Here is a 17,402-nt window from a genome sequence, read left to right as displayed (position 1 = left end):
ACCAGGGATGGAACCCAGGCCCTCGGCAGTGAAAGCGAGGTGTCCTAACCACTGGACCACCAGGGAATTGTTTGTTTTTTTAAATTGATGTATAGTTGATTTACAATGTTGTGTTAATTACTGCTGTACAGCAAAGTGATTCAGTTATATTTATATATACATATATATATAGACACACACACATTTTTTTAAAATGTTTTTTCCATTATGGTTTAATCATAGGATATTGAATATAGTTCTGTGTGCTATACAATAGGACCTTGTTGTTTATCCTTTTTGTATCAAAACTTGTTACATCATGAGGTTCTTACATCCGTTGTGTTTCAGAGATTTTAATGCTTAGAGACTTGGTATCTCTCCTGGAAATGAAGTACTCTTCAAGTTTTGTGTGGTTGTCAGTACCTAACTCGTGTTATTTGTGATATATTGACCCGATTTGTCAGTATAAATAGAAACTTAATGTTGTCTCATGAATACATCAACATTCATGAGGTTCTTGAGTTCAGCTCCAATGTTTCATTCCCTTGGGAGGTTAACTTCAGATTTTAAATTCTGGGGAATTTGGAAAATTTATTATCTTAAAACCCATTTTTGGATGTTCTTTCATTTGATTATTCATGACCAGTGCTAGTTGGTTACTGGACTCCCCTTCTACCTGATTATGATATGAGACTACCAATACTGCTCATTCTTCCTACCCTTGGTTCAGTTCCTACTTTCTTTCTTCTTTTGAATATCATGAATTCTTGGCTTTGTTCTAATTCACTATCATTATTTGTTATTACTGACACTCAAAATGTCCTAACTTGGCCAATGGAAACCCCTTGGGTTAGTTTAAAAACAAAAACAAAAAACAAAAAAAAACTGCCCTGGATTTTTTTTTTTTAAAGAAATTCACGTTCTTTTATTTATTTATTTATTTATTTATGACTGTGTTGAGTCTTCGTTTCTGTGCAAGGGCTTTCTCTAGTTGCAGCAAGTGGGGACCACTCTTCATCACGGTGCGCGGGCCTCTCACCATCGCGGCCTCTCTTGTTGCGGAGCACAGGCTCCAGACGCGCAGGCTCAGTAGTTGTGGCTCACGGGCCTAGTTTCTCCGCGGCATGTGGGATCTTCCCAGACCAGGGCTCGAACCCGTGTCCCCTGCATTGGCAGGCAGATTCTCAACCACTGCGCCACCAGGGAAGCCCTGCCCTGGATATTTTTGAAAGTATTCTTGCTGTCAGGCAGCGACAAGGTGTTCCAGATTCATCCTGATTTTTTTTCTGTCCCAAGGCATGGACTCCACTGCTATTCAAGGAATCCTATTCCCATTTGGTGGAAACCAGTATTAGAGACAAAAATCAGGTGCTATGGATGTGCCCAGGAATTGGTGATGGGCACCGATGCTGCCAATGATATCGTTAGGCCATTTTTTGGTGACAGAGATAGAGATCTTTTTTCTTTGGCTGCGTGTTGCGGCTTGCCGGATCTTAGTTCCCCGACCAGGAATTGAACCGGGCCCCGGCAGTGAAAGCGCCGAGTCCTAACCACTGGACCACCAGGGAATTCCTCGTAGATAGAGATCTTTGAAGGCTACTAAATTCACAATGATCATCTTCAATTTGGTAGTTACTATACTCCATTTTTCTTAAAATTTTTGGTTTCATCAACCACTTACTCCAACATAGACAGTCCCTTATATTTAACCCAGTTCGAGAATCATCAGTTCAGAGATGCTCTTGTTTGCAAGGACCAGAGAGATACCTCTAGTCATGTGCCCCAAAACATGCTTTTTAGGTTTGAGATTCTCTAACACTTAAACCTAGCTGGAACTGCCCAGATTGCAGTAGAAACAATCTATTTTCTCAACTCTTTTCCTGAAATAGCAGGATCTGACTTCACAGTGGCATTCCTTTTTCCTTGATTACTCCTTTATCCATTTTTAAAGCAGATCCAGCTGTCTTTATAAAAGTTCACCTCCATGGTCAGGGCTAAATATTGGGTGTGTTTGTGTCCCCTCCATGCCCCTTTTCTCTCAGGCTCATAGATTTGTTCTAACACACTCCTGCAAATTTTTGCCTTTAAAAGCCTGTGCTGTTCAAATAAATCCTGCTTGCTTTCACAGCAAGGCAACTGGGGCCTGGACATTCTATTGTTATTTTGTGTGGCTTCCCAGGGGATTTCCATGAGCGCCCAGAGCAGGTTTCCTCAGAGATCTACCATTCCTGCTTCCTCCCCTAGTCACTAGCATCTTTAGTCTTGACCACATGGTATTGGAAGGAACCATCTTGATCCTTGATACTCTTGCTCTTCTCTGTAATCTCTCCAAAACTGCAATCACCTAGTGCAGTTGTTCTAGTCAAAGGGAAAAGGGAATTGCCCCATTTATCTATATTGATTTCTCTGGCTGCGGCTCTTGGGTTTTTTTAAATTGCCTAGATCCTGGCTTAGGGGTTCATTCCAGGCTTGCTCTTTGGTTTAAGCTCTTCAATTAAACCCTGGTTCAAATCTTGGGTCTACCACTTAATAGCTCTGAGACTTTGTGTAAATTACTTAACCATTCAGAGCCTCAGTTTACTAACTGTAGCATAGGTTTGATAAGTAATTCCTAATCCAAGATTGTTCTAAGGGTTAAAATAATCCAAGGACTTAGTCCAGGGTCTAGCACATAACACCTAGTCAATTTTCCTCTCCTGTTGATCTCTTTAGGCTCTAGTCATTCTCTCTGATCAAACAGCAACTAGAAAAAAAAAGCACCTAGAAATCTTTCAGGTCCCGGTGTTTCTCATTTCTTACCTATTCTACTCATTTCGTTTGGCCTTTAAAATACAAACTATATAAAACCCATTCCCCATGGTTTCTCTTTTCCTCCAACCCTTGATACTACTAGCTAGGTTGCCTTTTGCCACTTGAATAACCGTAAGTACATTCTAGACAAGTTTTGTTTAAAATGCCTTTTATTCGTTCAGTCAGTCCCCTCTAATCTCTTGTCATTTTTTCTAACCCAACCAAGTTAACAAGGCGAAGGTATTTCTAGATGCAGGATTTCAAGTGATTTTGACTTTTGATCTGTGATGGACTTTTTCCTTCTATTCCTGTCCAAACTATTCATACTAGATAAGGAAAGTAGAAACATTTGCCTCAGTGCCTACCTTATACCAGACCTCTTAGCAGCAACCCCAGGGCCAAACTGAGCAACAGACTGGAGTTCCTTCCCACCGAGCAGATCGATTCTATAGCTCCAAGATAAGACTACATTCTTGGCACAGGTTAAAGTAAAAAAGCTTAATGTTCTTGTTGCATAAGATCTTGTACTTTAAATTAGAAAGCAATGTTCTATCTTGCAAATCAGTATCTGTCCCCAACACACACACACACACACACACACGCATGCACACACAGCTGTTTTAAAAGCCATACTTCTATACTGTTTTATCTAATAAAGACCAAGTGCATTGAGACCGAAACCCATTTCAAGTTCTTATAAAGGTGATCACACTGGGCTGTGCATTATCAAGTTGTGGATGCCCTTCCCTGCTATTCATCATGCTTGAATGGCACACCTCTCCTTTCCACTGAAGTACACTCATACTGTAAACCCTGCCCTCCTCACTTGTGGGTACCTAGCAGGGAACCCATTGCTTATCTGTGATGCTGAGACTCTGGAACAGTAACCATAACCCTTAAAAGAAACAAGCTGCCCTTTTCTTTACGGCCAAACCTCAACACATACAACATTCAGAGTTGTCACCTTTCAAAATTTCCCCCATTACCAATGTAATAATATAATCCAGTCTGCAGCAAAGATAAACAGAGAAACATAAGGAAACTATAGGGAGGATAACATTTTAAGACTTGGGTCAAACCTTACCTTACCCCTCCCTCTTCAACTGGCCTTCTTTCATTCCTCATATCCTCTAGATCATGGAAAGGCTAACACAATTAACTTTAAACAATTTTTATTACACAAAGGTTGTCACATAATTGGATATTGCTCTACTCTGTACACAATTATTCTTACCCTCCACAGAAAGGCTGCTTCTTAACTTCTCATCTGTTGATGGCAATCACTAAAATCCTGATTTTAACAGAAGAGTAGTAAAAGTGCCTCAGTGATTTAAGTTGAAAGCAGTACATTGGTGCATGGCTCTTATACTCATTTACCAGGAATGTACAAATGTCTTTATTCAAAAATACAAAATAAATTATCTGTAGGCATGGACAATGACAGCAGTAAACCATTCTATGTTGTCAACCGAAACCAGTAACTGATGGTTATAGTGATCTTCTTAAACATCAGCCAGCCTTTTCTTCAGTCATCTCCTTCAACTGACCTCTCTTAAAGTTATTGGTGAGGAATGCTGCCTTGAGCTTCCTCTCACAGCTCATTAATGATGGTAAAGCACTATTCTAGGAACTAGAACATGCCACCTCCCATCCCACCTCCCATCCCTCCCATCCCTCCCATCCCAGGATCCTTCTCTTCTTTAGGAATCTCTGTGACTACAACTTCTGCTGTAGTTAACAGAGAGGCCACTCCAGCAGCATCCAGTAATGCAGTTCTTACAACCTAGGAAAAAAGTTTTGATAAAATATTACTTTTCCTTAGTAAAAAATTAACAAGACTTGGGACTTCCCTGGTGGTCCAGTGGTTAAGAATCTGCCTTCCAATGCAGGGGACACAGGTTCGAGCCCTAGTCGGGGAACTAAGATCCCACATGCTGCAGGGCAACTAAGCCCATGCGCCGCAACTACTGAGCCTGCGTGCTCTGGAGCCCATGTGCCACAAGAGAGAAGCCTGTGCTCAATAAAGAGCCTGCGCACCGGACCGCAAGATCCCGTGTGCCAAAACTAAGACCCGATGCAACCAAATAAATTAATTTAAAAAAACAAATTAACAAGACTTAACGAAGAGTTCTTTTTTTTTTTTTTTTTAAAGGATGGTTTTTAAATTTATTTATTTATTCATTTATGGCTGTGTTGGGTCTTCGTTTCTGTGCAAGGGCTTTCTCTAGTTGTGGCGAGCGGGGGCCACTCGTCATCGCGGTGCGCGGGCCTCTCACTATCGCGGCCTCTCTTGTTGCGGAGCACAGGCTCCAGACGTGCAGGCTCAGTAATTGTGGCTCACAGGCCCAGTTGCTCTGCGGCATGTAGGATCTTCCCAGACCAGGGCTCGAACCCGTGTCCCCTGCATTGGCAGGCAGATTCTCAACCACTGCGCCACCAGGGAAGCCCAATGAAGAGTTCTTGAAAGTATTTTTAGACACTGGTGAACTATTTACCTTAGTTGGATCAATGATTCCTTTTTCCACCATATTCACAAAATCTCCAAGCATAGCATCATAACCAACTTCTGAAGAACTTTGCAAAATTTTCTCAACTATCAATGATCCTTCGACACCTGCATTCTTAGCAATGGTCATTGCAGGAATTTTGAGTGCTTTTTTAATAATTTCTATACCTATAAAGAAAATAAATTTTTAGCAAATTTAGTTCTTTCCTTTGTAATTATTATAGCACAATTCTACTTGTGAGAGTACAGATGTAGAAAAATTCCAATTGGGAGAATACCACAGGTCAAATCATTCCCCCTGAAAGACCTCTGACATCAGTGCTATTCTACTTTTCTTATTCTGGAAATTGCTTTATGACTTCTTATTCCATGCAGTGGCAGCAACAATGTAATTCTAACAACAGAAAGACTAAAATCAGGCTACAAGTAAACTCATTACTAAGGTAACTTTTTACCAATTTTTTGATCTTCGTTAGCTGGAGTTATTGAATCCAAGGCTGGAAGGCACCGAAGCAGGGCACAGCCCCCTCCCAAAACAATGCCTTCTTCAACAGCAGCTCGTGTAGCATTAAGGGCATCTGTAACTCTGTCTTTCTTTTCATTCACTTCAACATCACTTGTCCCACCAACCTAAAGATTAAAAAAGCATTCCAGTTAGTATGGCTTCTCCCATTCAAGAAGCTGACTGCCAAAAGACTCATTAAAAAGCACCTAGTTTACTTAAAAAGCAATTTTAAAAAGGTTGCCTATTTGTTACAAGTAACTACGTGATTAAACAGCTAACAGAGTGTGTCTCACAAGTCAGACTCTAGACTGATTATTAACAAAACATCTGTTCCCACACAATTCCCCCACTACAAGTTCAATTCCGGTTTTAAGGAAGGAATGCTTCAGTAAAGAAATTTTATATAATAAATATCTCCACAAGGAAGTTGATTCCCTAAATATTTTGGTTACATACCACAGAAATAGTCATCTTGGGCTTAGAACCCAAGAAGCTTATTTATAACAATGAATCTTACCTTTAGCACAGCAACACCATCTGAGAGTTTTGCCAGACGTTCATTCAGTTTTTCCTTTTCATATTCACTAGTTGTAATATCTAACTGCTCGATGATTTCTTGAATACGCTTTTCAATTTGAGCCTTGTCACCTTTTCCTTTCAAGAGCATGGCATCATCTTTGGTCACAATGACCTCTCCAACTTTTCCTAAGTCATGAGGCTGAACATCTTCAAGATTTAGAGTTAGTCCTTCTTCTCCAAATACCTACAAAAACATTTTAAAGAATGAACAAGGGCTTCCCTGGTGGCGCAGTGGTTGAGGGTCTGACTGCCGGTGCGGGGGACACGGGTTCGAGCCCTGGTCTGGGAGGATCCCACGTGCCGCGGAGCGGCTGGGCCCGTGGGCCACAACTGCCGAGCCTGCGCGTCTGGAGCCTGTGCTCCGCAGCGGGAGAGGCCACGATGGTGAGAGGCCCACGCACCGCGATGAAGAGTGGCCCCCGCTTGCCGCAACTGGAGGAGGCCCTCGCACAGAGGCGAAGGCCCAGCACAGCCATAAATAAATAAATAAATAAAAATTTTAAAAAAAAAAAGAATGAACAAATTACGGATTACAGCTTTTTTCATTACACCAAGTTCATTAATAATATATCCTACAGGTGTTTTGATAAAAGAAACATCTTGCAATACTGTGTTTCTTTGAAATGTGAGATTTCGAGACCAAAGCTAGACTAAACAAAGTCTGAATACAGTCTTTCATGACATTTCCAACTTCTCACTTAATTCTCAATTATTAACTTTGAGAAAACTATGAACTCAGAAAACTCATCTAAGGCCATACTTTTGGTGCAACCAAAACTAGACCCTAGGCCTAACTCGTAGATGCCATGTCTTTTCTACTACATTCTTGAAAACAGGTTAGTCAGTAAGCCCATTCTTGGGCCAGACTCTTGGCGAGTTAAAGAAAGGGACCTTATCACTATTTAACCCAATCTCTACCTCCCGAACATCTAATAAAAACACAGATTAAGTAAACAGTTCAGATGGTAGTATCTGACTATGAAAATGTGAATTCTGCCTATAAATTTCAGACCAGGATGTATAAATAACATTCAGTAAACCAAAATCACATTTATTTTACTTACTGCACCACCAGTAGCAATAGCCATGTCTTTAAGCTGGTTCTTTCTATTGTCACCAAAACCTGGAGCTTTGACTGCTACAACCTGAAGACCAACTTTCAGCCTGTTAAGAAGTTATTAATAAGATTTAAACTTTATAAAAATGTCTGTCTACTTCAAGTTCTGACAACTAAGGTTACTTAGAAAACTGCACTTTAAAAAGATTTTTTTTTTTTTGCTTCCTAGCAACTTTTGGTCAAGTTGAGACAGGAAAGGGCAATTTTCCATTTATCCGTATTTGCCAGTATCTGCTTACCTTCTTAATAAACTGCTGACCTTTCCAGTTGAAAACATGTAAATAGTGGTAACTTTTTATAGTTTGTGAAAATCAGAATTACTATATATTAAATCTGGAGATCATCTAATCAGCCTTTACCCTTAACCCATGGGTTCCATTTAGTATTAGATTAAGTTGCTATTAAAGTCAAGACTGAGCAGTTTCTTTTTTATTGAGGTAGGTATAGTTGATTTACAATACTATATATTTCAGGTATATAACACAGTGACTCACAATTTTTGAAGTTACATACTCCATTTATAGTTATATAATACTGGCTATATTCCGAGCAAGCAGTGTTTTTAAATTCAGTTCGTTTATAAATGTAAATATTGCTGAGAATATCATTAAGCTTATCTACATTTTAATCAGGTAATGAATACTCAGAATATACAATTTAAAAAATGTCCATTTGAGACCAGACTGAAATGGAAGGAATGTACCAACTAAGACAGAAGTGGTCAATTTTATTAAGGAGCCAAATAAAAATCAGAGGGTTAACCTCTGATGATACGCGAAGTAAACTGGAGATCCAACTTTACAGCTACCAGTAAAATGGCTCAATGAAAACTCTTCAGGCCTACTGTTTTTCTATTTTGGCTTCAAATCCCACAATCTCTAGGGCTTTTTCATAATCCCAAAAGCATATCCAGTCTACAAACATTCCAGGATAAATAACTCACTTAGGTCAAAGTACTCAATTCTCTAATATATACCTGCTATTTCATTTGTGCATTTCCATTACAATGAAAATTGGAGACTCTGATTTCTGATGTACCTCAGTTCTAAGATTAGGAATAATATGTATTTTAACAATGCCCTAAAATTGTTTACAGCGTTAACATTACCTATCTTAAAGTAAAAAGTAATACATTAACCTATAGATTAAAAAAATTAAAAGAATAGACCTCAACTTACTTTAGGTTGAGTACCAATTTCTCTATTTCAGACTACTCATTAACAAAATTTTCCTTTTAACAGATTATTCAGAATGGTAGTTGTCTACCTCTTCCCATGAAAAATGGTAATTGTGAAAATATTTTTTTCCAGAAGTCTTTTTGTAAAAAAAAGAATAAAACTAAAGTCATTTATCTTCAAAATAACTGTAAACACTTACGCTATCTTATGAGAACGTTGCACAAAACATTAAGGACTCTGGGACCCCATTCAAAAAAGACAGAATCATAACTGGACCAACGGTTCATGAATCACATCAATATTATATAAACACAAGTAGTTCAATGTGAAGGTACATAACGGAGATTTCAAACATCAATACAAATAACTGCCTTCCACACAGAAACGTAAACCAAATACCACTGCCTATTACCTGTTCAAAACGAGTGTGCTTAGAGCTTCCCCATCCACATCTTCAGCAATTATGACCAAGGGCTTACGGTGAGCATTGGCAATTTCAAGAGCAGGAACAATGGACTGGACACTAGAAATTTTCTTTTCACTTAACAGAACATAGGCATCTTGGAATTCACATTTCTGACCTGCAGAAGCAAAGAACATTTCTAACCAACTTTAGAACATTATCCTGAAAATGACTGCAACTTAGAAAAACCTCTAAACCAAAGCTCCAGTACACTTTAAAAGTGATTGATGAGTTCATGTTTTTCCTTTCATTTCTCATATACATGAACTTTCTTTTATTTATTTATTCACTGTTATTGATCACTGACTGGGTGCCAGTGCCAGGCACTGTTCTAGACTCTTGGGGTAGATCAGTGGGAAAAAAAGTGAAAAAAACTCTGCTCTTTAGAAGTTTTCATTCAAGTAGGGGAAGAGAGTAATAAATAATAAGAAATACATAACTATTATAAATAATACATAAGTGAATTTGCCATTACTGCCTCAGTCCCCTGGTGAGCTCTCAGTCTGCTTCTAAAGGTGTTGGATCACAACCTTTTCCATTGTGTCTGATGATGCTTTCTTCCAATTTGCATTTTTCTCCTCATCCCTGTTCAGATGCAATGGATGTGTGGTGGTCTAGTTTAGGGGCACCAGCTCCTTTCTGCTTAATGGTAAGTTGTTCCAAGTAGATAATTTATTCCAGAATCATCTTGTCATAATTATTCTACATCAAATTTATATTTCTCTGCTCACCCTCAAAACCTGTCTAGCTCCTTGCTCACGCCAGTCCACACTGGGGCAGCCGTGCAGCATTTTCCAGTGTGTTCCATATTACTCTAAGTCCAAGAGACAGACCATGAGAAAAGTGTTCTATAATCAAATAAGTTTAAGAAAATCCGCATTCTACATCACCTATTTGGAAACTCACATTGTATATGATCATTTTTAAGGTTCTGAGAAGTCTCACAGTAAGAAATTGTTTAACTCTGTTCACTCAGCATGTCCAACACTTACTTTACCATAAAATAGAAACTTGCTCACATTCTACAGAACTAGTGTTTCAGAGCTCAACTTTGGGAAAATGCTGAGTGGTCGACAGCATCATAAGCAAGAAATCCAAAGAAATGTGAGGAACATATGAATTTACTTTTGAGGTCTGACACTGACTAATGCCCTCAGGTTGTCACATAACAAACTATGTTTAAAAAAAAAACAAACTTAGTTACTGATTTGCTCTTACCTTTTGATGTATTAATGAAGTATGGAGAGATATACCCTCTATCAAACTTCATGCCTTCAATAATTTCTAATTCATCATTCAGTGTTTTTCCATCCTATGAAAAGTCAAAGAATTTGTTATGTGAATTTCATTAAAGAAACAAAAACTGTATAGACCAATTAATAGTCCCCACTTCTCATAAGGAATCCAGGTAGGAATATGCAAATGTCCCAGGGCATCCAACTCCACTTCTGCAAGAATACATGTATGTATTTGAACTAATTTTTACAGCTAGAAGGCAGTATCATCTAAGGATGGATTTACTCCCGAAGGCAAAGGTTAATAATTCACACAAAACACAGAAGGCACTCTATTCTATACAGGTGCCAATATTACACATGAAAGAATGATACGGAATATACTTTTAGAAACACATATAGATCAAATTTTTGTATTTATAAAACTCAGATTATCAGACACCTCATTTCTATGTGTCATTAAAAACACACTTGCCTTTACTGTGATAACACCCTTTCTTCCAACCTTTTTCATCGCATCAGAAATGATGTTGCCGATTTCTTTGTCTCCATTTGCAGAAATAGTAGCAACCTGAAACAATCAAATTACTCTTCCAAATTGAAAAGTAAGGCTACTGTCCTCAATCAACTCCCCTCCCTTTTCTCAGTAACTTCCAAATTGATAGATCCTTGGTGGGAAGCTAGAGGGAGGGTGATGGTGGCGGTGAGAAAGAGGGAGGGGATTTTATGGCATAATAATTGTAATGAAGTATTGATCCTGTTTTCAATTTTTAAAAAAATCCAGTATTTGGCCACATTATTTTTGAAAGATATGAAATAAACACACAATTATTCTTTTAAACAAAAACAGAAAAGAGGAAATTCCTGGTGGTCCTGTGGTTAGGACTTGGCGCTTTCACTGCAGGGGCCCGGGTTCAATCCCTGGTCCGGGAACTAAGATCCCGCAAGCCATGTGGCATGGCCAAAAAAACCCCCCCAAAAAAACAAAGAAAGAAAAAGAAAAAAGGAGGCTGACCCTGTTACTTTCTTCCCCTTGGCAAACGTGGCAATATTAGAACATGACAAAAATTATGCACCCTTGATAAATGGCCATAGAACATTTTCTACACATACAAATGAGTTTTTACTCAGTCATATAGAACTAAAACGACATCTCATTAAGAGTCAAATTATGGGGACTTCCCTGGTGGTCCAGTGGTTAAGACTCTGCACTTCCACTAAATGGGACCCGGGTTCCATCCCTGGTCGGGGAATTTTCAAATGCATTAGCAGTAAGAAAAATGCTTCCAATGTTGGTGACTGGATAACGTTGTTATTCTGATACTGCTGTGTAATTATGGAATAAAATCACGTTACTAAAAAAAAAGTTCTAACTTTATCATAAAATGTTATAAAAAATCCATACCTGGGCGATCTCTTCTGGGGTTGTCACAGGTTTAGACTGCTTCTTAAGTTCAGCAATTACAGCATCAACAGCTAACATCACACCTGGTCCAAGAATAAATATTATTCTTGAATTATATGCTTATTCTCTCATGGCTCCACGTCAAGTAAAAATTCTGATTCATGTTACGTGTTTCAATGCCTTAACGCTTATGCACTGCTTCTGTACCAGTACTTTTCCTAATCACATGGGAGTTGGATGGCATGCACTGAAACAGAAACTTTAAAAACTGTTTTAAAAAACCCCATCTGACATCCTGGGTGACTTGGTTCCTCGTTTAGTCCTACTTTCCAAATAACTAAAGTAAAACATGAAAACTGTATCATCTCTCTCTGCTCTAATCCCCATTAAACTTATTACTTTCAAGGTGAATGGTACATGCTGTAACTTCCAATAAACTTGGTTTGTGGGAGAGGGCCAGGGGACAAAGACATGGATGACTGTGGACAACAGGGAATGTCTTAGTCAGATTTCCCTCTTTGCCACCCAGCACAGTGCCCACCACACAGTCAGGAATTCGATCACTACTCAGTGATTTTTTTTTTTTTTTTTTTAAGATTTTAAAAGATTTTTTTTAGGAGAGAGAAAAAACAAGAGTCAACTTTCTAATACAATTTAACAGATAGTTCAAAACACTGTGGTGACAATGAAGAGACACTCCTACCTCTCCTGATTTCCACTGGATTAGCACCTTTGCTAATCTTCTCAAAGCCTTCCTTGGCAATGGAGCGTGCCAGTACAGTAGCAGTAGTGGTGCCATCCCCAGCCTCTTCGTTTGTGTTATTGGCAACATCTTGAACAAGTTTCGCGCCAATATTTTTATATTTATCTTTTAAGTCAATGGACTTTGCAACAGTCACACCATCTTTTGTCACTTTGGGACTTCCCCAACTCTGTTCAATAATCACCGTCCTTCCCTATTGCAGAGAAAAAAAAATGTGACAGAGTCACACACTCCAAGTACTATTTAGCTTATAACAGTTTTCATAATAGGCAATTACTTGAAAGCCTTAATGCAACATCTGACAATTTTTATCAGATCTACAGCATGAATCTCAAGGGCAAGTTCATCAATGTTCTTAGTTCACAGACAAAATGACCTTTGTTGCTTAGTGCATAACCTTGGATGATAAAAATTTTAGAGACTTAAAAGATGTCTTCTTATACAATGATACAAGATGAACCAATACCACTTTGGTAGATTATAATGAAATTCCAGAGTAGTCTTCACAAAATTCATACTTGACTTTTGTCCAGTACCTGCTGTAATAATAATATGAAAACTTTCTTTTAAACTTGTTTTAAAATTTAGTTTCTAAAATACTAACAAGACAAGTACAGTACACACTTTGAGTTGTTCAACATTAAATCTTAAATATGGTGCAAATAGTATTGGCAGCTTTTGAATTTGAACCAAAGCTGCTTCTTGTGAGGCATGCATATGCTGTATTTTATATAGTTTGGATCATTTTGATATTTGGACTGTCTTCAACCTGAAATGAAGCATCACTTCACCGTGCACGACCCTCAAAAAGGTCTCCTCAAATTACTTATTACCCCTCACTCATCAATCTCTTGCTAAATGAGACTTAAAATTTTAAATGTGCTTTGGAACCAAGGGACAGTAGAAAAACATTAGGTTAAACTAGCACCTACCAGCACATACTTAAGGTATTGTGGACGTTGTATTCTTCCCTCTATGCCTGGTACTAACTACTGGGAAAGGATCCAAAATTTAAGTCAAGCAGGCAAGCGAGATTAATTCCACCTCGAGTTTACCAATCCGTCTTGAGCCAGGAGTTACCACTGGATTACATCACACATTGTACAAAATAAAGTTCCTCAATTCTGGCAGAAGCAGTTTATGAATACCAAAGCACTGTTCAAAAGCTTGCCGTGACTCTCGCCATCAACAAAATATTACTCCTTAACAATACTCTAAATTACAACAAAGTAAGAATACTGATACCTTTGGCCCCATAGTAACGGCTACAGCATCAGCTAAAAGGTCTACACCTTGAAGCATTAAGGCTCGGGCATCTGCACCAAATTTTACATCTTTGGCATAAGCCCGAGTGAGATGAGGAGCCAGTCCCCTGGACACTGGCCTAATCTGGCGAAGGACGGCGGGCAATCGAAGCATTTCTGGGGGAGAAACAAGCAGATCATCAGTACAATACTAGCACTAACCGTGGTGTGTTACAACACAAACATGACACCCGTGCAACAGAACAAGAAATGTTAGAAGTGAGCTGGGCTGACCTCTGTCAGCCACTACAGCTGGGCCTCGAAACTCACCACCGTCCCAAAACACCAGCTACTAGCGCAAGCTTTAAGTGGCCGCCCCACGCCTGACCTATAGCACTAGCAAAAACCATACCCTTCTTACCCATGACGCTAAAAACGAGTTAATCTTTCACCGCTAAAATGGCCTTGGGGGCAAATCAGCTCCAAATGTCCCCTGAAAAACCAAGTCTACAGGAAAGGGGCATTTACAAACCCAAGTGACCAGGGCAATGAAAATATTCCTGACGGTGCAAAAATCCGCTTACTAAAATGTCTTCATGTATCCACTCGGGGCTGCTGCATCAGTGCAGCAGGCAAGGCCGCGAAGCTGGGGGCGGCGGCCCTGCCCACTCCGGGCGGCCCCACGCGTCTTTCCATCAGGATGCCCCAGCAAGGTCAAGGGTAGATGCGCCGTACCCCAGCTGTTCGCGGGGCCAAAAGCCGTTCCCACGCGCTGCGACAACCCCGCCCCCACCCCGCAGCACCCTACACCCGGCCAAACTGGCTTCCATCGGAGGACCCATGTGAATTCACTTCCCCGACTCCACACACCCACCCCGGGCAAGCCCTCCCAGCTGCGCCCTGCCCGGGCGAGCGATCCACGCCGCACGTGATGGGCCCCTGCATGCACCCACGGGGCCTGGCTCAGCGGGCCCAAGCCTGCGGCGCCTTGGGGAAGCTCTAGCTCTCGCCGGCCCGCCCGCTCAGAGCAGCGGGGGAAGGCCAGCTCCGGGGTCCGAGGCGCATGGGTGAGGCGGCGCGCGCGGCCGCGTACCTGGGGCAGCAGCACAGCTTGCGAGCGACGAGACAGGCCGTCGGCGGCGAGTGAGGGACAGACCGCAGGTCGCACACAGCAATGAGCCCGTGTCCCCTCCCTCCGCCGCTCCCCCCGCCCCTCCGCAGCGCGCGCGCGCGCAGGCGCCTCCTACCCCCGTCCCGTCCGCCCAGGCCCTGCAATCTGCACGCGCCGCGCGCCGGGCCCGCCCCTCCCCACCGCGCTGGGCCAGGCCAGTTGGCTTAGCCCTCTCCGGCCGATTTAGGCTAGTTCCCGGGCGGCGCACCGTTCCAGAACTTTCCGGGAAGCGCCGGGCTCTGTGTGGGTCAAGCGTCACATCACGTCATTTCCGGGAGGGGAGGCGAAAGGTAAGTACTTTAACCTCGGCCCGCGGCCTAGAAAACCCTAGAAAAGCCTAGAAAGAGCTCCTCTTTTCTTCCGCCTACCGGTCCGCGCGTCAGTGCCCTGCGCAGAGCCCTGCGCAGAGCCCAGGAAACGAATCGTGGCGCGCGCTGGTGCGGCCGCCCCTTTTCGCGGGGAGGGGCCGGGGGCGAGGGCGAGCGCGCCTGCGCGCTGGGAGGTCTTTTCTCGAGTTCACGTGGCCGAGGGGTCGGACTGAGGATCTCTCCTTTGCGGCGGCGGCCAGAGAGCGAAGAGTACGAAGTGCGGCAACCCGAGTCATGGTGAGTCCCGCGTGGGCTGGAGGCCGGTGGGCCCGGGTTGGCCTGGGGCGCACGGGGAGTACGGACGATTCCCTTTGGGCCTGGAGGGAGGGGTAGGGGTCACTCAGAGACCCGCGCCCGCCCGAACCCTGGAGAGGCGAGGGCCCCCCCCGACCCTTTCCACCTCGGAGGGCTCTTTGCACTCGCGTGTGAGGCAGCGTGTGTGTCAGGAGGCAGGAATCCGAACGCACGCGCGGTGGCCGACCCACGTCTCTTGCGGGACATTAGTGGGTGTGTAATCGTCTTGAAGAAAGCACGGCTCCAGGCAGAGGGACTTCAATGTTTGCTGGAAATTTACAGAAAAATGCGACGAAGGAGAATACTTGACCTTGGGAGAAACTAAGGTTGTCCTTGAAGTTCATCTGGCTGCTGACCAAAGGAGCAACAGTGATCCCTAACACACATAGGGAATGGGAAATTAAACTCGGAATTTAGAGCTGAACGTTCAGAGGTGTTTCCTTTGAATGAAAAATCTGAGTTTTGTCCTTATCTTTGAAAGCCATTTGTGGCCTGTTCAGAATACATTGTTTCAAATCTAACATTTTTCTCTCTACAGGCAGGACAGGCATTTAGAAAGTTTCTTCCCCTCTTTGACCGAGTATTAGTTGAAAGAAGTGCACCCGAAGTTGTAACCAAAGGAGGCATTATGCTTCCAGAGAAATCGCAAGGAAAAGTATTGCAAGCAATGGTAGTAGCTGTTGGATCAGGCTCTAAAGGAAAGGTAAATGGGGACTGAAATGGAACTAATTTTTTATGTGAAGGAGAGGGGGGAAAAAAACCCTGGTTATTATTAAAAGTAGCCTTTTAGGTAGTTTGTTATTTTAAAGATCAGTCCCTAGTGGGTTCGCACCTAATCTTTCAACAAAAATGATCGCGGGAAAAAAAATACCGCTTATTGTATATGATGGAGGGAGAGTTCCACAGTATTAAAATCAGACGGCGTAAATTTGAACTCTTGGTCTAATCTCTAACACTGAAATTGCCATAATCCTTTAATCACTTTCGGCCTTGGTTAGCATATAAAAGGAACTGGTTGGGCTATTGTAGTCATTCTCCAATTGAGGGTTAGACCTCAGACCTCTGTTAAGTGTCAACTAGAATATGCAATAAATGCCCTTGGAGGTCGGATATGTTAATTGCATTGTTCCAGTTGCCTCTAAAAGTTCTAGCAAGGAGCTATCCTGGAGTTAGGAATAGGAAGGCTTTGGGCGCTCTGCCTCAGTCCCTCTCCCCAAATCTGCTTTGGAGGAACAGAAGTTGAATCACAAAAGAAGTGTATGTTCCAAAGTCAGAAAGAAGACTCAAGTTTTTGTGTGTTGAAAGAAGTTAAACATGACCATTGTACATGTGGTTTTAAAAACTGGTTTACTTCGCATACTTGAGAGATTATGTTAATATTTAACGATCAAAAAGCTTACAGTTAGTTTTCCCAGTATAACTCTTTGAACCTTTACACTGAAATCAGGTTTTAGTTTAAGCTACTGCATGTGCATTATTTCAAAGTGTAACTCTACAGTGATATGTTTGAGTGAAGAGCTATGGTTGTATAAATTATATCATTTGGCCACAAAGTCCTTTTTTAACATTTGATTTAATAAAAGTGTAAATATTTGGTCAACTAGATGTCTTTACTAATAAACATCTTTATTTTCTTAAGGGTGGAGAGATTCAACCAGTTAGTGTGAAAGTTGGAGATAAAGTTCTTCTCCCAGAATATGGAGGCACCAAAGTAGTTCTAGATGACAAGGTGTGTAAACTTCATAATATTAAGGAGAGGCTAAGTATTTGCTATTAGTTTTCTTAACTAACCATTTCTCTGTTTG

The 17,402-nt window shown here is 41.4% G+C and overlaps 2 protein-coding genes across 4 annotated transcripts in view; one reads left to right on the top strand and one right to left on the bottom strand.

Annotated features, from left to right (window-relative positions):
* Positions 1 to 3,924: 3,924 nt before the first annotated feature.
* Positions 3,925 to 14,992, bottom strand: HSPD1 (heat shock protein family D (Hsp60) member 1). Of its 2 annotated transcripts, none has more exons than XM_082397366.1 (12): positions 14,858 to 14,992; positions 13,766 to 13,941; positions 12,461 to 12,713; positions 11,758 to 11,840; positions 10,828 to 10,923; positions 10,336 to 10,429; positions 9,067 to 9,235; positions 7,424 to 7,523; positions 6,298 to 6,543; positions 5,731 to 5,905; positions 5,265 to 5,443; positions 3,925 to 4,552 (listed from the first exon to the last, which is right to left on the bottom strand). In XM_082397366.1, the coding sequence occupies exons 2-12, from the start codon at positions 13,937 to 13,939 to the stop codon at positions 4,400 to 4,402; spliced, it is 1,722 nt and encodes a 573-aa protein (XP_082253492.1). In that variant the 5' UTR covers positions 13,940 to 13,941; positions 14,858 to 14,992; the 3' UTR covers positions 3,925 to 4,399. The 2 variants fall into 2 exon arrangements, with proteins under 2 accessions (XP_082253492.1, XP_082253491.1); XM_082397365.1 differs by lacking the exon at positions 14,858 to 14,992 and adding an exon at positions 14,186 to 14,244.
* Positions 14,993 to 15,180: 188 nt separating this feature from the next.
* Positions 15,181 to 17,402, top strand: part of LOC309631225 (MOB-like protein phocein) — a 42,336-nt gene continuing 40,114 nt past the window's right edge. Inside the window, exons 1-3 of one of the 2 annotated variants that reach the window (XM_082397450.1) lie at positions 15,199 to 15,540; positions 16,136 to 16,300; positions 17,237 to 17,326. In XM_082397450.1, coding sequence (XP_082253576.1) covers positions 15,538 to 15,540; positions 16,136 to 16,300; positions 17,237 to 17,326 — 258 coding nt within the window. In that variant the 5' untranslated portion in view covers positions 15,199 to 15,537. Of the gene's footprint in view, positions 15,541 to 16,135; positions 16,301 to 17,236; positions 17,327 to 17,402 lie in introns of both variants that reach the window. The other variant, XM_082397451.1, reaches the window with a different exon arrangement.

The sequence above is a fragment of the Balaenoptera borealis genome (genome assembly GCF_965194805.1).
Source record: "Balaenoptera borealis genome assembly, chromosome: 6".
In the NCBI taxonomy this organism is placed as follows: domain Eukaryota; kingdom Metazoa; phylum Chordata; class Mammalia; order Artiodactyla; family Balaenopteridae; genus Balaenoptera; species Balaenoptera borealis.
Note: the sequence above shows the minus strand (reverse complement) of the source record. Positions and strands in the feature narration are given on the sequence as shown.